General features: G+C 39.6%; 1 protein-coding gene across 1 annotated transcript in view; it reads left to right on the forward strand.

Moving 5' to 3' along the window:
• The window catches only part of ENTHD1 (ENTH domain containing 1), a 100,580-nt gene that overhangs the window by 64,748 nt on the left and 9,142 nt on the right, over positions 1-26,690 (forward strand). Inside the window, exon 5 of the mRNA XM_060165685.1 lies at positions 22,229-22,627. Coding sequence (XP_060021668.1) covers positions 22,229-22,627 — 399 coding nt within the window. The remainder of the gene's footprint in view (positions 1-22,228; positions 22,628-26,690) is intronic.

Genomic DNA, 26,690 nt, shown 5'->3' on the forward strand with positions numbered 1-26,690 from the left:
AAAAGACACTGTGAGGCAAGACAGTAAAGTTTTACTGTGTCCCTGCCACACGAAGCCTGATTCTAACTATCTTTATTAATAGAGATTTTTAAAGGAACATATCTAGACCAATAACTGGACATTAGATGCCAGGGGCTGTGTTGATTTGCTCTAGTAAAGATACCACAGCTGGAATTGCAGCTGTTACTGGCTGATCACCACCTGATTATATTTGCAATAATCTCTGGTCATTCTCCACAAACCATCTGGCTTTTCAGAAAAACAAGAATCACCACCCCTACAACTTTCAAGTCTTTGATGGTAGCGCTAATGTCTGCAGTTTCCCCAAAAATATTTTTTGGAGTGAGGAGGTGTATTAATTCTAGGGGTTTCTACCTAGTCCTTCTAAACGTAATAGCCTGAACTCCATGGGTTGTGGAACTTATGTGGGGATTCTGCCAGTTACTAAGTGTATCTATTCCCATTATACATTCTGAGACCATGGAAATAACTAGAGGTAGGTCTGTGGTTTTACTGGACCCATTGTGACTTGGAGCCTAGGCAGAGACTTCATGTGCCACCTGATTTCCATAAATCCCCACTTAGTAGAGGATAATGGCATTGTTGGATCTCCAGAGATTAGTGTCAGTTAAGAGCCAGTATCTAACAAGACCAGAAAATTCTGTGTATTTCCCTTTCCAAGGACAGTCATTGTTGTAAATGGCTTCAGGTCCTCTAGGGAAGGCTTAGGGGAAGATTTACCATATATACCTGTGGTGGGCATTTCAGGATTCTTTCTCAAAGGGCTCTGACCTTCCCCTCAATCAGGAGGTTCTGGCTCTGTGAACTGGCTTCAGTTTAGGAATTGAGTAAGAGGCCGTGACTCCTCCCATGATGACACTAATTAGGTTTTCCACCTATATATATCAAGCAACACTTAGTAGGCTGCCCACCTATTTTGTATCCATCTTGTGATTCGTTAACCATTACTGTACATCCCTAAAAGTAAAAAAAATCAAACAAACAAAAAACTGATGTCATTGCTTCCCTGTGTCTACTATGGTTGTTGTGCCTGGCTTGTCTCTACGAGTTAAGCAGTAGCATCTGGCTATTACCACTCCGGGACGCCATTATTCCCACTGAGATCAGAGAACCCAGTCCCACTGTATCATCCCTATGGTCATCTCTAGCCCACAGATGACAAGCACTACAGGCTCTTCAATAATGCTTGTGCCCCATCACAATACATTTTTTAGCGCGTTGGTGAAGAGCGTATATTCCAAGGCAATTAGAAGGTATCTGAGCATGCTGAACATAATAATAGGATCGTTCCAATGGTACCATCTCCTGGAGCCTTTAAACTTCCTTTTACAGCATGCCAAGGAAGTGCCTTTTTTCTTAAGGCCACTTCTGAGTCCCACACACATGGTGTTCTCTCTCTCACTCTCTGGCTCTCACTGTCACTCTTTTCAGGTCCTGCTGAAATGTTACAGCCTAGGGAGGCTTTCCTGAACACAGTATTACAAATTGGCCCTTCATCACTTCCACTGGCGCTCCCTCTCTCTCTTCCCTGCTTTATTTTCCCTGTAACACTTATCATCTGATGTGCTATATTACTAATGGGTCTATTTGATTTAGTAAGAGGATCGTTTGATCCAGGGGTTCTGCAGACCACCCACAGGTACCACAGTGACTCTGCCACTACCTTAGCTCTGACTTTGAGCTCTGCTCTTTGCCACTTCTAGGTGTGTATGATGCTGTTCAAGCAGGTGCTCATGAGTTGGGTGCATTACATTAATGGCTTCCATTTTGAGGGCAGTTGCTATATGCTTTCGCATTTCCCTGAAAGTATCTTTCTGTCAGTCATCAGAGCATTGCAAAGCATGTTTTTAATTAGAGAACTGACTACAGAAATTTGAGAGGTTATCAACATAGTAACTGTGTATTATATGGTTGGTGAAGAAATCCAATTAAAATCTTTTCTTAAATTTAATTGTTCCCACTTTTTTACTTCAAAAATATGGAAAACATGATTTGTGTGTGAAAAACAGACATAAATGAAACTATTAAATGGGTTTTTCTTGAAATAAATAGGGCAAAGCCACAATCATTTGCAGAAGTCAAATAATTAAAAGACTAGAAGGATGGTAACTACATTTAAAGATGCCACCTTTTATTTGCCATGCAGTAGCCAACTTTTTTCATCATTTTGATGATTAAAAGAGACACTGACTTTTGAATTATTTATGCATTTTGGGTCAAGAAGCCATCCCACCTAAATCTTTTTCTATGTTACTAATGAGTGTGTGTATTATAAAAAATATGGTATAACCCTTAGACATTTCAAATTAGGAGAATCAAGCTTAATGTAAACTAAGGTGACAAGCTCTTCATCAAATGACTGTGACATCTCAGGTGTATAAGTCCCAATTTGACTTTATTTGAGTGAAACAAATGGCTATATATCTATTTCCAAGAGTGAGCAAATTATGCATCCTACAGCTATTTACTGAATACCTACTATGTGCCAGGCACTGTGCTAACTGCTGGATATCCAGTGATGACAAGATCCCTGCCTTTATGTAGGATGGGGTAAGAGGAAACTGGGCAGGTTTAAAGAACTGAAATAAATTTAGTAGGGCCTTAGGATTAAGTGGATGATAGGAGAGGTGCCAGATGAAACCAGAGAGGTAAGCAGAGTCTTATCAATAAAGGTGACCATATAAATTTTTTGTCCAAACCAGGATACTTTAGAGAGTGAAAGGAGGCACAACTAATAATTATGCCAGAATAATAGATGTAAATCCAGAGCTTCCTGGGCAAGGTGGTCTTGCTATGGTCTGAATGTTTGTGTCCATCCCCAGTCATATGTTGAAAACCTAATGTCCAAGTTGATGGTATTAGGAGTGTTAACCTAAAGCAGTAAAACAGCCGATTATTTTATTGGCAAAGCAAGTTAGTCAAGAAAGCAAAGAATTGCAATTTGGACATGCAACTATGGCAAGCCATATGCAAGTCTAGTAAAGCAAAGCAGAGGAAACTCTTTTATAGAGGGGAAGGGGAAGTTGGGAGGGACTGTTACAAACAAAAAGTCCATTGGAGGAAACTGGAAGTTCAAAGTGTAGTGGCTTTTCATTGGCTGAGTTGTGACAGTCTCTCACTGGCTGAGCAAGGAGAAATTCTTTCTTCCTCCTGCTGACTCTAGTAAGGTAGTGTCACTTCCTGCAGAAGATTCAAGGTACGTTTCTTCCTGTTCGGATCTGTGTTGATGTTGAGTGGTATGTGCCTGAGGGCTCTTCCTTCTGGTCTCCCGACTTTATTTTAGTCGTTTCCTCTAAAACGACTTTGGCCTTTGGGAGGTAATTATGTCACGAGGATGGAGGTGAATGGAATTGTTGATCTTATACAATACAAAAGACCTCACAGAGCTCCCCAGCCCCTTCCACCGGCTGAGTACACAGTGAGAAGTCAGCAGCCTGTTACCAGGAAGAGCACCTTCACCAGAACCCGACTATGCTGGCCCCTTGATCTCAGACTTCAGCCTCCAGAACTGTGAGAAAGAAATTGCTGTTGTTTATAATCTCCCCAGTCTGTGGTACTTTGTTACAGCAGCCCTAACAGACTAAGACAGGCGTGTGTGCCCGGTCTCCTTATAAGCCACGCTGAGGAGTTTCAGTTGTGTCTGGAGAACGATGGGGAGCCTTTGAAGTGTTTTAAGCAAGGACATGATATAACCAGATCCTTGCTTTAGGAAGACGACTGCGGATGCAGTGTAAAGAAAGGATTGGAGGAGAGCAAGTTAGGAAGAGCAGTCAGGGGTCAAAACAGAAGTAGAGACTAAGAACATTTCTAAAATGCAACTCTGATGTGGTCAGAGTGCTGAGGAGCTCCCCTTAGGACGAAGTCTAATGCCTTAGCCTGGCAGATAAGCTCCTTCTGGCATTGGCCTCTGCCCTCCTCTCCAGTCTACCTTTCACCTCCTTCCTCCTCCATCACACGCAGTGGTCTAGCTATGGATGCTGAACCACTTGCCGTAAAGGCCGTGTTCTCTCACACTTTGCATATGCTCATTCCTCTGTTCTCCATTCCTATTCATTTGAATCCTTAGGGTTCAGCTAAGATGTGGCTTCTCCCAGGAAGCCTTTTCTGACGTGCTGGAGGCAGGGTTATTGCTCCTCATCCGGGATCTCATGGCACTCTGCGTGTGCTCCAGATCCGCGCTGATTCTGCTGTATTGTCACTACCCATTATTTCCTCTGTCTTCAAACCAACTAGACTATGATTTTTTTTTTTGAGAGAAGGTCTGTGTTTTGTTCATCATTGTGTGCTCTGCCTCTAATCCAGTGCTTAGTCCATAGTAAGTGCTCCACTAAATAATTGTTGGCTAAAAAAGTATCATTTGAAATGCCCCTAAATTGAGTATCGTCATCCTCTTGCTCTTTCTGTATTTTTTGCATATGCTTTTAAAAGTGTCTTCAGAGAAGATTCATCACAGTTTTTTTTTAACATCTTTATTGGAGTATAATTACTTTACAATAGTGTGTTAGTTTATGCTTTATAACAAAGTGAATCAGCTATACATATACATGTATCCCCATATCTCCTCCCTCTTGCGTCTCCCTACCCCACCCCTCTAGGTGGTCACAAAGCACCGAGCTGATCTCCCTGCATCACAGTTTTTTAAAAGAAGAGCAGCATAACGTGTGTGCTCCAAGTTCACCAGTGAGGTTCGCTACCAGCAGTTACCTTCTGAAAATTTGTGGGATTTCCCTCATCCCTCATTGACACTTGATAGTTATATTAGCTTTAAAAAAGTCTATTTAAAAGGAGGAAACACATACAATTTAAAATAATGTTCATGGATTTAGAGAGGGAATGCATGTGGGCATTGGTGTTGGTCCAGATATTATTTATGTAGCTTTTCCTTTCATATCATTTCAAATCTGGTCTGAAAGCAGGATCTGTCTGGGGTGTGGCAGGAACCCAGAGACACAGCATGGTTAATCCTCTCCCCCGCCTCCCCCCCGCGCCCCCCTCCCTGTTTCCTAGATGTTGTTACTCAAGTTAGTGAGTTTTAGAGGGAGGAGGGTCTGGAGGGCAGAGAGAGTGCCGAGGGGCTATCTTAGCGGTGAAGAAAGACGAGGGGCTGTCAGAGAGATGGAAGAGCCCTCAAAGGCAGAGGTGGCATCTTAACTCGTGCTTGAGTCGCCGGCATATTTTCAAGCCATGACGTCAAGTGTGCCAAAAGGAGTAGCTGTATTTTTTTTTTTTTTTTGTAATTCAAGATAATCTTAAATTTCCCGATGGCAGAGCATATAACCTCTCACGCAGTGGGAGATTCTGAGTGGCTGGCTCAGATGCCCTCTTCCCAGACCCCCTACTTGCATTTCTGTTCTTCTGCTTCCATCCTCTTCTGCTGGTGTGAAGTGAAGATGGGTGGGCATTCCAAAATGTTGCTTACTTTTCCAGGCTCCACCTGGGAAACAAACAGAAATCCTCTTCACCCTCAGAGTGAAAGCAGCATGAGGGAAAGAATTTTTCTCTGTTTTGTTCATTGCTGAATGCTCAGTTCCAAAAAGAGCTAGCTAATGGTAGGTGCTTGTTGGATAGATGGATGACTGCCCCTTCCTTGGTTTCCCCAACTCCCAAGACGGCCCTGGACAGGCTCAGGATGCAAGAGCTCCCTCTCCAGTACCTAACTCTTGCTGCTCTGTTTATCTCCCCTCTCAGAAGATCTTTAGTCTCAGGTAGATGCTTGGGAGGAGGGGGGAAAACAAGCTAAACCAAGATTCTCCCCAGATTCTGTCTGTTACAAGTTAATCTGGCTTTTGTTTGTTTTCAGTTCAAGTCTTTCATCTCCAGACCCACCATGAAACTTCCTGCTGGGCAATGGCAGCTTCATATTTAGGTGACTGTGCTTGGGGAAGGGGCCTTGCAGACTCAGTATGTGTGGGACTTGTGGGGAGGAAGACTATGTCTGTTAGCACTTCACTCATCATCCTTTCACCCTTGTAACCCCAGTTTCTAGCACAGTGCCCAGCACATAGTAGGCTCTCAATTAATCTTTATTGAATTCAATAATGGATGAGTCAGAATTGGTAAGATATTGAAGAGAAAAGAGCAGAAGCTTGGGGATGTGCTCAGGGTAAATGTGGAATGAAATAGATATAGAGGGAGGAATACTCAGTATTGTTGATTCTTTATCGAAACAGAATTCTATTCAATAGAGCCACATATTTTGTTAATTTTGATACTAATAAGGAGCGTTGCTGTTATTTTTATTGTTTGTAATGGTATGTGCTCTCTAGAGCACATACCAACTTGGTAAACTAATTCTCTAAATTAGAGTCAAAACTCAGAGACTGTTCAACTTTTCGTAAGCATAAACTGAAATAACTATTAACGAGTAGATACTAATTGCTAAGTAATAGTAAAATTCAAGAAGGGAGGCTTAAGAAATTTGGTTTAAATCCAGCAGATACTTACTGGGTTTCCACTGTGTGTCAGGCGCTGTGGTAGGCATGGAGATATGGCAGTGAGCCAGGCAGGCCCTGTCTGCCCTCAGAGAGCTTCTTTTCTGGTGAAGATGATTGGCAATGAACAAATAAGATAATTATAGAGTGTAAAACACGCTGTGAAGGAAGTAAACAGGCAGCTTCAGTAAAGTGAATGAGAGTCTTAACTTTAGTTAGGGTCATCGGAGAAAACCTCTATGAAGAGATGATAGGATGTAAGATGAGGATGAAAAAGCCTAGAAAGGAACATTCCAAGCAGAGGGAATAGCAATTTCAAAGGCCCAGTGTCGGGAAAAACTGGTTAGCTTGCTCCTAGAATTGTGAGGAGACCAGTGAGGCTAGGAGGAGCAAATGAGGGGAGGGTGGTATGAAAGGAAGTCAGAGAAAGGTGGGCAGGAGCCACGTCACGCAGGACTGCGTAAGTCACGGGGAGCTTTGGATTGAATTCTGAGTACAAAGGGAACATTTGAAGCAGAAGAATGGTATCGTCTGATTTATAGTTACCTAAATATAAACTGGGGGGAAATACATTGTGGGAGGAAGCAGAAGCAGAAAGACCAGTGATGAGGCTTTGTAGACTGTCCAGGTGACCATGGTTGAGGGTGGAGGTAGTGGCTATGGAGAAAAGTGGGCAGGTTTGGCACGTATTTTAGAGTTCAGCCCTCAGGATCTCCTGACGGTTGGTTGTCAGCATGAGGAAAAGGATGGAAACAAAGATGATTACTAGTTTTCTGCCTTTGGGAAGTGAATATGTGATGGTGCCATTTACTGAGAAGGGCAGGACAGGAGAGAACAGGTTTGAGGATATATTAAGAGTTACATTTTGGATATGTTACACTTGAGGTGCCTATGAGACATACATTGAAAGTTCTGTATTTGTTCTGGAAATATTGAATATCAGGACACTAAAATAACTGAATTCGAACTTAGACGATTGTTTTTCCTGTTTCTTTAATCAGTCTCTCTTTCCTTGAGACACCTAATTAAAGATTCTGACTGCTTTCTGGATGGTGGTTATGTCTGCTGTGCATTTCAGAGATCTGAGAATTTTATTACTATTTCAAAAAAGCACAACAAACCTTGAATGTAAGTCATCGTCAGACACGCCTGATCCCTTAATAAAACTCAGAGAGAAATCTAGTAGTTAATCTTTTTGCCATTCTTGTTGATCACAATCCAGCATGTCTAACATGTTCAAGCTACAGTTTTGTTTCCCTGAAGTTAGCAGTTTTAACAAAATGGAAATAGTGGTGCTTGATTTTCCCTCTTCATGTTACTACCTTCTGTAAACAGGGTATATGGGCACTTTAGAGGACTGGATGAAGTAGATAGTGAATGACCTCGTGTGTAATACGATAGCACTATTGTACTGCGAAGGCACTCTGAAAGTGCCTTAGAGTTCTGTAGCAGGTGTTTCTTTTGGACCAGCATGCAGTGTGGCCTTGAGACAAGATAAGCAAAGGGCTACAGCAGTTACAAATCTTGATAGCTGAGTTGTGGCTCATGCCAAGGTCAAATGTTTTGAATAAATATGGATTTAAAAAGGTGTTTTGCTTCCTGGAGGTATTTGACTCAATTAATTTAGAAAAGAAAAACCCAGAAAGGAGCACTTAATACTTTGATACTAATAGTTACCAATCCTTTGCTACCCATAAACTTGGGAAAAGATCGATTATTCAGAAATATTTAATCACTAAATTGCGTCAGTTCTATGATAATCTTAGGAAAACTTGGGAAAAGATTGATTATTCAGAAATATTCAATCACTAAATTGTGACAGTTCTATGATGATCATATCTTAACTGTTATCTCGCCCCTACTGTGTGGGCTCTTGTCATCTGTTACCTGCACTGTTAGAACACCTTTGTCAGTGATCTCTTTGCCTAAATCTCACTCCTGTCTATCTTCCACATAGTCTCCACAGCCATCTGTATAGCACACAAATCCTCAAAACAGCCTTTAATGGCTTTTCATTATCTACAGGGTAAAAACTGTACTCCTGACTTACTTCATTTTCAGCAATGTGGTGGACTAGACACTCTGAAGGTCCTCTTGCAACAAACAAACAAACAAAACCTCTAGATTCTGGAATAAAAGATACTTTTTAATGCACTGTTGGGTTCATGGGAGCTAAAGGAAATCTCTAAGCGCAAAACAGAACAAAAATGCAAAAACCAAATGAACCCGAGAACTGAAACCTGATTAGAGTGGGGAGCTGAGAGTTTAAAGGAATCAAAGACAGTTTTCCCTGAAGGCAAATGCTGATATCAGCATCCACAATCAGAAAACTAAGGCTTGAATGAGTCTGTGGCAAGGGAGGGAGTGGAGCGGAACCTCAGACTTCTGCATTAGCTCGGGGGCTAAAGTGCTTGAGGTCTGTTGTCCCGGCTCCCAACAAAAACGCAGATCCTTTCTGGAGGAAAGCAGGCCCAGTTTAGACCCCACTCTTACAGATTAACCTTGGCCAAACGTGATGTCATCATCAATGACCACCAGAACACAAGGAATAAGCCTGCCTGACTGAGAGTCAACAAAGTCGCGAACAGCAGATTTAGCTTCCGAGGATTTCAGACATGAGCTGAGTATGAAATGTTTAAGAAAAAAAAAATGAAATCAGTAAGGGACAGATGACTAGACAGATTTGGGAAATAACCAAATAAAACTTTCAGAAAGGAAAAATAAAATTATTTCAGAGTAAAAACCCAGTGGATGTGGATGGATTAAACAATAGATCAGATAAAACTGACATGAGAATTACTGAATTGGAGTGTGTATTAGAAGATATTCCCTAGAATGCAGCAAGGAGGCAAAGAAGATGGAAAATATTAAAGAAAACTTAAGACACAAATGATAAGTGAAATTTAATATAGCCAATTACAGTCCCAGAGGGAGAGAATATATATGTAGAAAGAGAGACAAAGTTTGATAAGATATGGGAGATAATTTTTCCAGAACTGATGAAAGACATGAATCCAAAGATACAGGAAGCATAATATATACCAAATAAGATAAATAATTTAAAAAAAATTTCAAACTCTCATATCATAGTGAACCTGTGGAACACCAAAGAAAGAAAGAAAGACAAATTATTTATGAAACAATACCAAAGCAGACTTTTCAATGGCAACATTAGAAGCCAGAAGACAGGGAATAATACTGTCTATTCTCTGAGAAAATATCTGTCAACGTAAAGTGTGTAATCATTTAAGAACAAGAGTGAAATAAATTCCTTTTCAAAAAAAAAAAAAAGACACTTCAAATAAACAAAAACTGAGTTTACCACCACAGACCCTCAGTAAAGGAACTTATAAACATATATTTCAGGAAGAAGGAAATGATTCCAAAAGGAAAGTCTGAAGTTTAAGAAGGAATGGTGAGCAAAGACATTGGTAAACATATAGGTCAATCTAAACAAATACCGTTTTTAAAAAATAATTATAACATTTAATTTGTGGTGTTAGAAGAAGAACCGAAATGCTAGCTGTAACAACAGCATATAACTGAGGAGAGGGGCAAGGTAGAGTTACAGGGTTCTAAAGTCTCTGAATAATGATTCAGAAGGTGGGTTAATATTAACTTTGGACTCTGCCAGGCTACGTATGTGTATTCGGATGTTAAAATGGACTCTTTCTGACTCTCTTTTGCCTTAGGAGCTAATAATAAAATAGATATCATATACCAAATCCATATGTGGAAGTATTTATTTATTTATTTAATTTCTTTTTGGCTGCATTGGGTCTTCGTTGCTGTGCGTGGGCCTTCTCTAGTTGCAGCGAGTGGGGGCTACTTTTCATTGCAGTGCACGGGCTCCTCATTGCAGTGGCTTCTCTTGTTGCGGAGCACGGGCTCTAGGCACACGGGCTTCAGTAGTTGTGGCACACGGGCTCAGTAGTTGTGGTTTACGGGCTCTAGAGAGCAGGCTCAGTAGCTGTGGCACAGGGGCTTAGTTGCTCTGCGGCATGTGGGATCTTCCTGGACTCATATATATATATATATATATATATGTGTGTGTGCAGAGAGCTGTAAGAACAAGGACCATCCCCCTTTGCTGGGGGGAGAGAAAACGTACCTGTCATCAGGTATTCAGTAAGGTGTTTTCCAAAAGGACATAGATTATATAATACTTGAAGTTTTAATAGGTCAGGGTTTTGTGTATGCTTATTTTGAGTAATGGAGCACTCATGCTTCATGATTGCACTTCACTTGAATTCACAATTTAAATGATATTTAAAGGTTCGTTGCGGTATTGCAGACTTAGACATGATTTATACTCAGTACTGAGGTAAAAAAGTTTATTATTGGTCTGTACATCTAATGGGGAAAATGTTTGAGAACTGTAGTTCCTCACCTCATCGTCATCTTTCCACGGCACACCAGGTCTCTTGGTCTCAAATACCAAGAACCAGTGGGTACAAAGAGCGTGCGTCGTGCTTGTGGTCTGTGAATACAGAACTTTCTGGGGAGAAGGGAGAGTACTGGTGTGTTCGGGTTCCAGTCTGCTTCCAGGCAGGGCCATGGTGGGGACTCCCTCATAATGCCAGCTCTTTAGACTGTCCCAAAATACAGTACCTGTTTATTCGTTTACTGTGGGCCGGATACCATTTCAAACATCTCATATATTTAATTCATGTCAGAATTAAATGTCTGACCCAATTTAGCTTAATATTTTACTCTCCTGGAGTCACCTGTAGGGTTTTATTGTCATTACAAGATTTGGTTGGATGGTCACAAACACTTCAGGCACCTGCCCATCTTGGTCAGCCTAGAGTGTGCCCTGTAGCACGTGGAGACCTTAGCATGCCAGAGACCAGATCCAACTCTAGCCTTAAACAAACAAACTCTAGCCTTAAACTCTAGCCTAAAAAACAGAAAAATGGACATAGGTAATGATCACCAGCTTCCCGAAGACATTTCCAGCTTCAGTTTTGATAACGATAATCTGTTGAGGGAAATTATAGTTTTTATTATTGTTGGAACCATAACTATGGTGTAGAATTTAATAATGAGCATCCTGTATCTGCCTATTTTATAATCCATTCATTGTGATCCACTTTCGTGGCCTGAAAGTCTTCAGCCGTCCCACTTGAAGATTTTTAAAGAAAAGCACCTTAATTTTAAATGTGTCCATATTTTTCTGTGAGACGCTAAACCATTATCTCAAATTTCTATCAAAAGTAGTAAATATACTTCGCATATTTCATAGCTATATTTTCCAAATATGTTTTCTTATGTTAATACTTGGATATAATATATACTACAGTTAAATATAATGATATACGATAAAAAATTCTCAGAACCTACAACTGTGTGTATATACACCCACACATACACATATGCATACACACACTTATCATAGATCATATAGAGAGTATAGCTATTCTAACTTATTATGATTATTTGGGGCTTTATGTATATATTGTAAGGTAAATATAAAGATTTTCATGTCAAACATGTTATTTAACGTTCACATTAACTATCCATTTTAAATTAATGGCCTGTCTACTTTAAACCAATATATTAATGAGCAATTCAAGTCACCCCTCCATGTTAATAATTTATAACTCTGGCCTCGTAGCAAAATGGCCTTATTACCTTTTTTTTTTAACATCTTTATTGGAGTATAACTGCTTTACAATGATGTGTTAGTTTCTGCTTTATACCAAAGTGAATCAGCTATACATATATCCCCATATCTCCTTCCTCTTGCATCTCCCTCCCACCCTCCCTATCCCACCCCTCTAGGGGGACACAAAGCACTGAGCTGATCTCCCTGTGCTATGCGGCTGCTTCCCACTAGCTTGTCTATTTTACATTTGGTAGTGTATATATGTCAATGCCACTCTCTCACTTCATCCCAGCTTACCCTTCCCCCTCCCCGTGTCCTCAAGTCCATTCTCTACATCTGCGTCTTTATTCCTGTCCTGCCCCTAGGTTCTTCGGAACCGTTTTTTTTTTTTTTTTTTTAGATTCCATATATATCTGTTAGCATATGGTATTTGTTTTCCTCTTTCTGACTTGCTTCACTCTGTATGACAGACTCTAGGTCCATCCACCTCACTACAAATAGCTCAGTTTTGTTTCTTTTTATGGCTGGATAATATTCCATTGTATAGATGCCTTATTATCTTCAGGTCCTATTTCCTTTGGTTAACATAATTGCTAAAGTAAAAGCTCCTTCAGTTACACAGTTTTAAACTACAGAAGGACATGTTTTGGCATCCACCTCTTGTCATGCATGCCCACTCTCTGCTTTGTAGCTGTAATTGGATACTGTGTATCAGACTAACAGGAGAACTGATCACAGCAATAGCTCTGCTGCAATATAACACCCATTATTAGATTCACAATATAATAGAATATAAAATAATTTGCAATGATTATAGTACCTGAAACAAGGCAGTGGAATTCTTGAAAAATGAAAAAGTGTTACCAGTATGGGAATGTTCCTATCTGTAGGCAAAGTCTCTCAACTCAGAATTAAATCTGATGTTCTCTTTTAAAAATGATTTCATCATTGTCTCTGAACTAGCAAAAACATTTTCAGTACCTTCGAAAGCATAGCTATTTCTCTTTTGTCCTTAGGCTCAAAGCGTGGAGGTGTGTTGGTGGTGGGTTTTTTTTTTTCCTTGCTTCAGGCATTTCGGTGATAAGTCTGCATTTAAATATGCTGTCTGATGTCTTGCATAGGGAACAAGCTTCCTAAAGATAACTGTCAAGAATATCCAAACCAGCTTTAATATGACTGACATTTCAAGGTCCTGTTTTGCATTAATCAAGTATATTAGCAGGTGTAAATCACTGTACAATAAAGAGACGGGGTACAGTCTCATAATTTAATACTGGGCTTCCCATCCAGGAGTCTGCTGGATATATACTTGAGAATAAAGCTTTTTGACATTCAGGTTTAAATTGAAAGAAAATGAGAAACCAGAGAAAGCAAGCCAACCAGATTAGTTCACTCTGTGCTCCTCTCTGCCTTTCCAGTGGAATTCAGAGAAATTCTCTCCCAGAGAAAGCTGGGAGGCCCTCACGAAACAAACCCTTTAGTGTTTACAGAGTATCCATTTATGCGCTTTGTGTTCAAACAAAAAGACATTTTGCTGTTCTCCATCAAATCCCCACAGGTTCTCCTGGGCTTCAGAAAATTCTCCATAAATGCTGTTCATTCTTTATATGAATCCAAGAAAAAATCTACGCCATATCCCTTCCTGGGAGAAGACAAACACGCACAGATACACAGGCCAGCTTAACTCTGTCCCCCTCTGCAAGGCCCCGCATCCCTAAAGGCAGCCCCAGGGACAAATGGCCTGAACCCAGTCGCTTCACAGTTATGCACCATTACAACAACTGTGGTAAAGAAGTACTTGGTGCAGCTGGTTCTACCACACTCTTTAGTCCTTCTTTTACTCCCCTAAAAAGAGCATTGGTTTAGAATTCAGGAATCTGGGGTTCTAGTCCTACTTCTGCCTTTTAATCATTATGTGATCCTGGCAAGTCACCTAATCTCTGGAAGTCTCAGGTTGTCCTGTGTATCACGAAGGGACTGAATTAGAATGTCCTCTAAGACTTCTCCTGTCCTATAGTCAAGTTTCTTTTAGTGACTAGATCATCCAGATAATGATTCCTTGAACAAACATTTATCAAGTGACTGTTTAGGTACTCCACTGGTCAGTTACAGGTTGAACAAGTTGAACAGGATGTGTGCCCTGAGCGGGTGTTCAGCCTCCAGGGGTGCCAGCAAGCTCTAACAGGTCGTCAACCACAGGTTTGTTTATTGCTGATATCAGAGCTTAGTGCCTGCCACATACTAATACGTAATAAATATTTGTCAAATGAATGAATAAAATTTGAAATAATAAGTGAAAATATGAATATTCACATTGTAGTATGCAAAAGCAAAGAAAAGAGGGATTCATTTTAACTTTGAGGATATAGAAAAGACTTTACAAAGGAGGTAGTATTTGAATTGAGTTTAGAAGAGTGAAATCGTTTTTGATAGAGAAGGGTAAGGATGAGGATATTCTGGACTGAGGGAAGAGCATGAGCAAAACCAGAGAGACGTGAAAGTGTATGTCCGCCTAACGGCCATCGCCCTGGAAGCTGGAGTCAGGTATAAAGAGGCACAAGAGCATTTCAGGCAGGAGGAACAGTGTGGGTGAAGACTTGGTGCCTGGAAGGAGCATGGTAAATGTGAAGAACCGGGAGAAGTTAAGCATAGCAGAATCATACGGTTTTAGGAAAAGTAGTACAAAACGAGACGAGAGGTAAATGGGGACTGATTTATGAAGAGCCTTGTAAACCATATTAAATAGTTTGAAGAAGTATTGCAAAGAAAATGATCAGATTTTCAGTTTGGAAATGTCACTCTGGCTGTGCTATGCCGATTGAACTGAGGGGACAGGGCGGGGAGACCTTTTACAGGCTGTGGGAGCAGCTATGCTCCAAAATAACCTGTGTGACTGGGAGGTTCATGGTCATATTAATAGAGGTAGAACAAACACCCAGGGATGAGGAGGCTGGAGGGTAGTGAGACTGCCCTGTGCAGAGGCATGACTATGTATTTAGGGCTGAAACTCAGCAGAAGTCAGAGCTGAGAATTAAAATGTGTGAATTACTTGCTTACAGGTGATAGATCTCATCCTCCTTTAAGTATGGTAATAGATGACGTTGCCCTGGGGTATTGCAGAGGCAGAAAAGAAAGGGGCCAAGGATAGACTGTCTACATTTTAGAGGAAACAGAGCCAGGGAAGAACATTGAAAAGATTGCTTAGTGAGATGGAGGAGCCAGCAGAGTTCAGATGAAGCAACCACAGAGGAATGAGTTTCAAGGAGTGTCTTGAGATTTCAATTTCCTTCTTCCTCATCACTCCTGCCTGTCAGTCATGAGGCCCCCTGGCCCTGGCTCCTTCCTTTCCCTCCAGATTTCACTCCTCCCCTCTGCCACACGCTTTGCTCTAGTACCACCGAATGGTTTGTATCTGCCCTGCTTTCCCCCACCCCACGCTGTCTGTAACCTTCATTGCTTTGCTGAGGTTGTCACATCTGGACACCCTTCCCATCTTTCTCATCTTGGTTGACTTCTCCTCCTTTCAGCTCGGCTCAAACACTACCTCTTTCAGAAGACTTCCTTGAACCTCTTTGACATATTTTTACCTCTAAACCTCACACAGTGCCTGAATGTGTAGTTTCGTGGTACTTGTTTTGGTATTAAATTAACCTTAGAATCTGAATTCCTCTGGTCTCCTGGTTGCTTTTCCTTATTTCTATTCTCTCCCAGCCCTAGAGAATTTAATTTAAAGATATAGCAATAATTTACCTAAAGTACTGTATCAGCCCGAATCCAGTAAAGAGACAAAACGGTGTACCAGTTATGATTCTGGCAGCTTTACTGAAGTATAATTATCATACAATCAATGTAAATATTTAAAGTGTATAATTTGATAAGTTTTGACATATGTATATACCCATGAAATGACAACCACAATCAAGATAATACTCATCATCCCCCAAAGTTTCCTTGTGCCCTTGGCAATCCTTACACCTGCCCTTCCCTGCCTTGCCCCTTCCCTGTTCCTGTGTAATCACCAATCTACTTCCTGTCATTATAGATTTTATGGATTTTCTAGAATTTATATAAATGGATTCATACAGTAGGTGCTTTTTTGTCTGTCTTATTTCACTGTCTGGCCTAATTATTTTGAAGTTGTGTGCATCAATAATTCACTCATTTTTATTGTTGAGTGATATTTCATTGTATGGGTATACCATAATTTGTTTATCCGCTCACCTATTGAGGGACATTTGGGTTGTTTTCAGATTTTGTCTGTCAGAAGTCTTGGGAATTCCCTGGCGGTCCAGTGGTTGAGAATCCACGCTTCCAATGCAGAGGGTGCGGGTTTGATCCCTGGTCGGGGAACTAAGATCCCACGTGCCTTGCGGCTCAGCCAGAAAATTAAAACAACAACAACAAAAAAACCCCAACCAACCAAACAGAAAAACATTCATGAAGAAGTCTTTGTGAGGACTTAAACTTCGTTTTCTATTGGCAAATACCTAGGAGTGGAATGCTGCGTCAGCCAAACTGTTTCCCAAAGTAATTGCACCCTCTTACATTCCCACCAGCAATGTGTGTTACTCTAACCAGTGTCCTGTGAATGATGAGGTCTCCCACTGGCTAGTGGATGCGTGAACTCCCCACCCGTGTGAGCTCTGAAGATCACACCTACTGTTCCTTTCAGGAGGCGTGTGCCCCGGCTTCAGGTAGCTTCCTCACCTGCCTGCACTGATCAGCAGATCTCCAGAGGTCTCTCTGGTACTCTGCCCTACACACTCCTATCATCTTGGCCTCCACAGATGCCCAGCTCCATCTCCTCAATTTGGATACTACTGCACTCCCCCTGGGTTCCCACTTCCTTCTCTGTGGCCTGGAAACTCTCTCCAGGCAGTACACTGGGAAAATTCTTAGGGCTCACCTTCTTTATTTCCTTCTTTCAGGATTCACTGTCCTGTATTGCCTGAAGTTCACAGTCTGGCAACACTGTTTCATTAATTTTGTCCAGTTTCTCAGTTGTTTTAAGCAGTAGGTTAAATCCAGTCTCTGTTCCATCTTAGCCAGAAGAGGAAGTCTAATCAGCACCAGTTATTTTAACAGAGTTTCTTCTTTGACCTATGGGCATTTGAAGTGTGTTTTTATTTATTTGGCTGTGCCACACGGCTTGTGGGATCTTAGTTCCTTGACCAGGGATTGAACTCGCACCCTAGGCAGTGAAAGCGTGGAGTCCTAACCACTGGACCACCAGGGAATTCCCTGAAATGTGTTTTTAAATCTCTAAATATTGGGGAGTTTTTTCTGGGTATATTATTATTTATTTCTAATTCAGTTCCACTGGCCAGAGGTTAATACAAGATTTCAAGCTTTTAAACTCTATTGAGATTGTTTCATGGCTCAGCATATAGTTTATCTTGGGAAACATACCATGTAAACTTGCAAATTTACCAAAAAATGTGTATTCCGCAGTGGTTAGGTGTGGTGCTTTATAGATGTGATTAAGTCAAGATAGTTGATAGTGTTCTTTATGTCTTCTGTATCCTGAGATGTTGTGTATTCTGTCACTTGCTGAGAGAGGGGTATCAAAATTGCCAACTGTGATTTGGTTGGATTTGTCTAATTCTTTCTTCAATTTTATCAGATTTTGCTTCATTTAGTTTGAAACTCTGTTATACATCTACATACACATATTATGTTTATATCTTCCAGATGATGGACTCTTTTGTCATTGTGAACTGTCCCTTTTATTCTCTAATAATACCCTTTGTCTTGAAGCCTGTTTTATCTGATCTTAATATAGCCACTCAGCTTTTTAATGCTTATTGTTACGTGGTATGTCTTTTAAAATCCTTTTACTTTCAATTTACTTGTAACTTTGTTTTTAAACTGTGTCTCTTGTATACGGCATATAATTGGATCTTGTTTTTTATCCAGTCTGGAAAATATGACTGAAAAAAACACTGGTATGGTTGGATTTAGGTCTACTATTTTATTTTCTGCTTGTCCCATCTGTGTTTTGTTCCTCTGTTCTTTCCTTGCTGCCTTCTTTTGGGCTAATTCAATACTTTTTAGAATTCCATTTTAATTTATCAATTGGATTTTTAGTTATACCTCTTTGTATTAATTTTAGTGGTTTCTCTAGGGATTAATTTATATATCCTGACCCTTGTGCAGTCCCATTGCATCACCACTTCGCATAAAATGTAAGAGTCTTGCAACAATATAGGTCTAATTTACTACCCCATCATTTATGCCATAATTGTAGTATAAATTATATTTACATTTGTTGTACTACTTCACACTGTGTTATAATTTTTTAAACAGTCACATATATTTTAAAGAAGTTAAGATAAAAAATAATATTCTATATTTACCTTAATATTTCCCATTTCTAGCACTCCTTATTCTTCCCAAAGATCCAGCTTCCCATCTGGTATAATAATTTTTCTTCAGCCTGAAGTACTTCCTTTAGCATTTCTTGTTATAAAGGCCTGCTAGCCATTAATTCTCTTAGTTTTTGTTCATCTGAATATGTTTTTATTTTGCCTTCAATTTTAAAGGACATTATTGCTGAATATAGAATTCTGCATTGACAGTTTTCGTTTCCTCTCAGCACAATATATGTGTGTGTGTGTGTGTGTGTGTGTGTGTGTGTATATATATATATATAATAATCTGGTAATTAATACAGTTTATTGGCTTTTGCCCTTTTTCGTTTTACCTTTCCTACTCCCTCACTTGTGCTCTTGGGATCACCAGCCAAATCAACTACCTGCATCTAAGTCTTTTTTTCAGAGTCTGCTTTTGGGGGAACCCAAACTGAAACATGTTCAATTTACGTTATGTAAATCTGTATACAAATATACAAACACTTTCTCTTTTTTCCATGAAAAAGACCATTTGCTAAACAAATGTATTCTTTATATTCACTCATTTATTGAGAAGCTGCAGTCTCCTATACATTGTGAAATTGAACTGGTAACTTGTATTATTAGTTATTTTTATGTCTTTGGCACTTAGTGTGTATATGCATGCAAGTATGTATATATATTCTTTCCTTCTACCTATCTACTTATCTATCTCAATAAAATACACACTTGCTCTTAAGTTCATTGACAATTAGAACTATGACTTCTTCTTAAGTATGTCTCTAAAATCTAATAGAGTTCAGTGCAAACAGTAGGTGCTCAACAAGCGTTTCCTGATTGATCATTCTTATTTTTAGGCTTCACATACACTATGCATTGTTATACACAAAGTCAACATATAAAATTGATATTAGATAATTTACAAATTAAGGAACTATTAAATTTAACAAATATTTGCACACCTCCTATAGGCAAAAGCATGGTGGAGGCTGTGAAGTCAGAATGCAGGAACATAATATGGTGTGTGATAGGCTCTATACAGCAAATAATTCAGTGAAAAAATGAGTTTACAGAAATAAATACTATTTCATAGAAGGGAAGGATTAGGATTGAGTGATAGACATGACTGGAAATAGCTTCCAGAAATAATTATTTGAGAAGGACCTTGAGGAATAGGTAGGATTTAAATAGACAGAGAACGGGGAGGGTGTTCCAGTGTTGGAGTGCAGGGTAGGAAATCAATGGTAATAAAGCTAAAGAAAGATGAAATAACACGGAGAATGAGGATGAAGGGACCTGAATGAACATGGGGTGTGTGAGTAACCAAGAGAATGGCCTGACTGAGGGTTAGTTTCCTATTGAGTAACGATAGAAAATAAGCAATGAAGGGCCTTTAAACCCAAGGCATGTAGACTGTCACTAAAACAAGAGGGAATTTTTGCAGGATTTTTTTAACGTGAACTATAAATAACTAAAGTAGAGATTGAATTGAAGAGGATCAGTTTGGCATGTTGCACAGAAAGAGCAGGGATGAAACACGGCTGATGGCATAGAAACCCAGTACAACTTGCTGTCTAGAACCTTCAGGCCTCTTTAGCTTTCCGTTTAAGTGAAGATTTTTCTCTTTTAGGTAATCTGTGCATTTAAAATCATTATTTTCCATTTGTCATCATGCTTTCTCTTTTAGATCATAGTATTTTATTCATTTTAAAAGGTTATCAGTTTTTTAAAAAGTCTAAGTAACCAGAAGATTGCATTCTGTTCTTTCTGGACTATTGAGAAAGGGGCCTGATAGAAACATAATGACTCCAGTCTGGTTTTTTTCGTTGAATTTTAATATTTTTTTTTGTTCTTTTGTAATTTTAAACTTTTGTACTAAACTTTAAAATTATGGTTATACAGATGACTTTATACATCCCAATTCTGAGATTTAGATGGAGTGTTGTTATGAATATTGTCATCAGAAAGTCATTGTCACTCTGAATTATCTTAGTTTACATATTGCTAAATTTCAAGATGCTTTCATTACTTATAGAAAGACTTTCCTCCTAAGAAAAATTAAAGTCAATGGAAAAATATTTAACTAAAATTCACTTTTTAGGAATGCTTTTATGTCAGTCTGGTGATGTACACATGCACTTTGGGATACCATTGATCTCGTATTCTACTAAGAATGTATTAATTTTTTAAAGAACGTTTATCAGCTAGGTATATAACTTGATCATATGCACATCAGGAATATTTTAGAAGTTATTAAGTAGTTAAACTATATTCAATTTAAAAAACAAAGGCATTACCTTTTTTTATTCTTGTGCTTCAGTTTGGCTTTTCACTCAACAAGCACTTATCAAACACATCCTATGGGAATGGCACTGTTGTGTGCTGCGGTATAAAGAAAACTCCTAGTAAGGTCTCCTCAAGGAGCCTGTTTTCAGGTAGGCAGCCAGACTTGTAGTTAACAAGATGAAGTGTTACAACTGCTCACAGGGCTCCAAACAGGATATGGTAAGATAAACAATAATAGGATTAGGCGAGGAAAAAAAATCAGGGCAAGCTTTATAGAGAAGGTGAGAGTTGAATTGAGTTTTAAAAGATGAAAAAGTTTGGAGATGAGAGGTCTGGGAAAAAATGGAATTCCTGGTAGAGGTAATGATTTAGGTTTCTTGAACTGTCTGATTCTGTGGTGAACTAGCAGCACTTTTGCCCAGGTTAGCCTCCAACTGTGGATGAAAATGGAAAGGAAGGTTAGAGTCAAAGAGAATTTGTTTTTCTTTATAATAACTCAGAGCCTGCACGTGATGATAATAAGCATCTCACTGCACACTGTGAGGTATGTTGTGATGCACATTGTGATATGTTAACACGTGATAGCAACTTACTTAATTCCTGTTGCCTCCTCTCTTTTGGGAGCTCAAATGAGACAGTCTTCCTCTTGCCCTCTCTCAGTTTTCTTTCTTTCCATATCCAATTTCAGATGAAACTGTCTGAGAGCAAGTCCCTAGCACTGACAGTGTTGATAACAATTTGCATCTAGAAACTTGGACCAGGCTCATAATTCATATTCAGTAATATTTCCATATCAGACCCACCCTAAATTCCAGATCCTCTCCATTCTTTCAATTCCTTCAATTTGTAATAAATATTATTTGTCTGTTGTATTCCAGGTACTTTGTCTGTTATATTCTAGGTACTTTGGTAATATTAATGAATAAAAGGGACAAAGATCCCTGACCTGATGGAATTTACATTTTAGTAATCATCACAACTGCTCTGGAAAATTGCTTTTTTTCTCCCACAGAGATTTATCATGAAAATTAGGTTGCTATCTAAGAGAGTGATTTTCTTTTACGGGCTTTGTATAGACACTGGGGTGGGAAGACATTTTTTATTTCTGGGGAAAAAGGCTTTTTTGTAGCTGGGGGTTCTGTAAGGCTAGACCAGTATGATGTGGCATATTTTCTCTAGTTTATCTTGTAAGAGATGAAGGTTTGAAGGCACTAAAAATATAGTGGTTCCAGAGACAGATAAGTGGGTGAAGGGAGAAATATTTAAAGACAAGTTATTTGAAGCTTTCCTTGACTTGGCTTCAGTGAGGAGAAAGAGAGAGAAGACAGCCACCAAATGACTAGTGCATCAATTATAGCTTGGGTATACTTTATACAGACAGAATAGAAACATAGTAAGAAAGTAGAAACGACTAAATAGGAGAGAATTCTGTTATGGCATAAAAAAATCCAATTATTAAAAATGCAGTAAATTTGAAATAGAGTATTTTCAGTTTCATTTTTTGTTTACAGTTCTTATTTGTTACTTCACAGATGCTGTGCCTGTTCCCTCAGAAGAAAGCCCATCTCTGCAGACAAGTGTGAGTTTCGACAAGAAATCAGACAGTACCATTACAAATACTGTAATAGAAAACCCTCTGCAAACGTCTCTAGAAAAGCAGCCAGCTGCAAAAAGTTTTGAAACATTGACAACTTTACCAGCATTTTGGCCATCTAGCAAAGAAGAGTTCATCCACCCTAATTTAAGGATATCAAAGTCGGATTCTACTTTCTATAACCAGGGCTCTGTGGAGACACTCTCTGTCTCTCCCTCATTCGAAACACTTGACCCCGTGAAACAGACTGTAATAATCAGTAAGGACCATCAGAAACGAACAGAATCCGGCCTGGTTCAGATGGAGGATGAAAACCTCAAGACCTTAACCACATGGGGTGAGTCTACAAAAAACCTCTTTTGAAGTACTCTTCTTTTACTTTTCTCTGCTTTCTGTCTCCTGTTTTTGTTCCCTCGTTTTACTCTCCATCCATTGGTATTAAGAGACGAACTTGAGCTGGGGAAGTCCCCGTTTATTAAAGGGCTAATAGCAGTTCATCTTTGTGGATTACAAGTGCTTGATTGAAGCACACATTCTGAACAGTTTTGATGCAGAACAAATTAGAAAGAACTAGCATTAAAGAAGAGCTTCCTGTTAAACATTTAGGCTAGTTATTAAAAAACTATATGAAAAAATTGTTTAGTATGTATATCAGTATGTATACACACACACACACACACACACACACATATATGGGAACACATGCATATGTGCGTGTGTGTTTTTCCTTTTTTAAAAGAGTTGTGTACTGATTCCAAAAACAGGTGGAGAGTCTCTTCCCTTTTCTGTCTTACAAAACATTAAGAGGGTTGCAGTATTCTTTAGACTGGATGATAAAGGATAAAGCCAGTTGAGATTCCAGGTCGTTGGCCATCAGATATTAAATCCTACATTTTTATAATTATACTTTCTTCTGTAAAGTTAATTAGTAAAAGAATAACTTGTTTGCTGGTGCATTTTTCAAAGACTAAGTAGTTTATTCTTATATATGATAATGCTAATTAACTCATATAAATATAAAGTTTTTAATATAAATCTTATAAACTGCCTCAAATTCAGGTCACAAGTACAATATAAATACAAACAATGGAAGCCAAAATGTTGAGGTTAAAGAAATTTATCTTGGTGCTAGTAAGGCCAGTGAATAACAAAAGACTCTTCTTACTGCTCTTTCCAGAATGTTTTGAATTGAGTAGCCTAAAAATAAGACTAATTCTTAGTTTTGGCACCAGATCAACTTTTCTGCTGAGACTGCTGATGGAGAACCCAATTAGTACTGGTTATGATGGCTGTGTTAGTTTATGTGCATGGCTGTCCCCTGGGAAGTTATTTTGATTCATTTCTTTCACAAATACCACAAAAAGAAAATTGAAAATAAATTTTGGTCACTGCTTGTGTACCAAGTACATTTAATTATAAAAATTAGCAAGAAGTTCCTCTAAAACCAGTTAACAAGGAAGACTTCTTCTCCTACTTAAAATGAAGTAGATAGCATTAGTCTAATCCTCCCCCAAAAATACTGGTTAAAGCTGGAAAACTATTAGAAGTCATCGTAAAACAACCAAGGTAGAAAACACATGATGGGTCAGGATCCTAGGAAAAAGGCTTGTGATATTGTGATATAATAGAAATATATATTTGGTCTTCATCACTGATTTCTGGCACAGAGCTCCTGAAACTCTTGTAATTTCCTGAGTGATAGGAGAGAGAGGAGCATCTTCTGTTATTCATAATAAGCCCTTTCAAGCCCACCCCTGACCTGTGGGGAGAGGAGAGGGGGTGGATGCTGAGTTAATCATCAGGGGACAGTGATTTGGTCAATCATGCCTCCGTATTGGAACTTCTATAAAAACCCTAAACAACGGGGTTTAGAGTGCTTCCTGGTTGGGGAACACATAAAGGTTCTGGGAGGATGGCACACCTGGAGAAGACACGGCAGCTCTGTGCCCCTATCCCATACCTTGCCCTATGCATTTCTTCCATTTGGTTGTTTCCTTATAAACCAGTAATAGTAAGTAAAGCATGTTCCTGAGTTTTGCGAGCCATTGTAGCAAATTATCAAACCCAAGGAGGGGACCATGGGATCCTTCAACTTATAGTCAACAGATCAGAAATAGAGGAGGCCTGAACTTGCAATTGGCATCTGAAATGGGGGGCAGTCTTGAGGGATCTGCACTAACTCTGGGTAGTTAGTGCCAGAATTGAATTAAATTGTAGGACACCCAATTGGGTGTCCACAGAGCACAGGAGAAATCCTTCGTGTGGAAAGCCCACACGTTTGGTGTCAGAAGTGATGTGAGAAGAGTAGGAAACTCACCACATTTAGTTGGTCCCACATTCACCTCAGTTTTCCCTGCTTGCATCATTTGCTTATTAGCAGAGCAGGATGATAGAAGCTGAGGGAAAATTAGAGGCCTGGGCTTTCCACAGTCTCACTGAGCTTGGGAGGTAGGGTTGGAGTTTTGGACTTCCAAGGTGTCAGGGACTCAAGGGGCCAGTATTCCAGAGGGGAGGGAATCACAGAGAAAAAGTCCATAAGTCTTTGTGTAATTTCTTACTGTTACATTTGCCTGCTGCTAAACTGCTCATGTTCTGGATAAGATGCCAAGAAACGAAATGGGAAGCAGCCAACCCGTTCAGCCAACCTAAATGGGAAGAGGCTGACGAGCTAATCAGAGATTCTCATAATCTTGTGGCACTGAGACAGAGGTTGGAGTTCAGGATATGCCAGATTGCAGGGGCTCTGGTAAATACTCTGTGCTTTCAGCTGGGCTCTCTAACAGGCTACACCCTAAGCATCAGAAGTACACTCTAGGAGTAAGGACAAGCCAGAAATAGAACAGCCCTCCCAAATGCTGAAACCGAACTTCAACTACAGCAAAGTGTCTGGAAGACAATGAAATCCTTTCTTGAGAGCTGCTACAATTTTTCATGCATAATGTTTGGCATTCAACAAAAAATTACCAGGCATACCAGGAAATGACCAAATGACCAGAAATACAGGAGAAAACAGACAACAGAAAGAGACTCACAAATAATGGAGATACTGAAGTTATAAGATAGGTAGTTTAAAATAATTATGATTAATATAATCAAGAAAACAGAGGAAAAGATGGGGATTTCATCAGAATAGAATACTACTCTCTATAAAAAAAGAATCAAGTGAATTCATGAATTCCAAAGCTGAAAAATATAGTAACTGAAATTAATACCTTGAGGGTACTGTTCAGTGCACATGGCCTGAGATGTCAAAAGAGAGAGTTCAGCACTGGCAGAGAAGCTGAAAATTTATGAGGGAAACCCTGAAAGGGAGGGAGACTCAGATGGAGTCTCAGATTCCATTTATAAACTCTGCCCAAATCCTTGACTGACTGCTAAACTGTATGTGTAAGGGAAGACCCCAGTGACTCGTGGAAAAAAAAAAGAACACTGGAAATTATAAATATGTGGGTAAATATAAAATACTATATATTTTTTTTAATTCTAATTTGAAAAGTAACATACAACTCTTCAAAGCAAAAAATTTTAATACTGTATTTTGGGTTTTAAAACTTATGTAAATGTAATTACATCACAACATAGCACAAAGAATGGCTGAATTGCATAGTTGTTAATGGCACAGGTTCTGGAGTCAGACTGCCTGGGTTCATAATCTCAGCTCAACCACTAATTGTGTGACCTTAGGCAAGGCCCTTGACCTCTCTGCATGTCAGTATCTCCATCTATAGGAAGAAATCATGATGGCACTGCCACATGGAACACAGAGGCCGTTATAGGAAAGGATTCGAGGTGAGAGAAAGGAGACAAGAGCCGGTGGGTGAGGTGGGGGAGAGATCCCAAGATGGAGCATGATGTGGGGAAGGCAGACAAGAATCCAGACCAGAAAGAGAGTCACCTCATGCTGCGGGCCTGTAAGGAAAGAGGAGAAAGGCTGTACCAGATGTGAGGGAAGGGTTTTGTTGTTCTTAATAATTTAAATGCGTTGAGCCTTCGTGGGCCACACTCTATGTGTCATGGCCTCAGTATCTTATTGTCTGAGGTCACCTACCAAGCCTGAGGGTTTGGAGTGGTAAAAGGGCTGTGAAGAGACTGGAGATTTAGAACAGCCAATCTAGAGAATGGAGGAGGGAGCTGATAAGACACTGAGAAGACGGAGGAGGAGTAATTTGTAGTCCAGATTTGCAGCCGCCTGTGCTTTTCTCCTGTAGTGCTGAGCATCCCAGGGATAGGAACGAAGAGGGTAGATATTTAAATTGAAATAGGATTAGGACAGGGATTGGGGAACTGCAGCCTCTTGGTCCACAGCCTGTTTTTGTAAATAAAGTTTTATTGGAAAACAGCCACACTACTCAGCTCGCATATTGTCTATGGCTGCTTTTGTGCTACATCAGCAGAGCTGA

Source organism: Lagenorhynchus albirostris, chromosome 11, assembly GCF_949774975.1.
Source record: "Lagenorhynchus albirostris chromosome 11, mLagAlb1.1, whole genome shotgun sequence".
NCBI lineage: Eukaryota > Metazoa > Chordata > Mammalia > Artiodactyla > Delphinidae > Lagenorhynchus > Lagenorhynchus albirostris.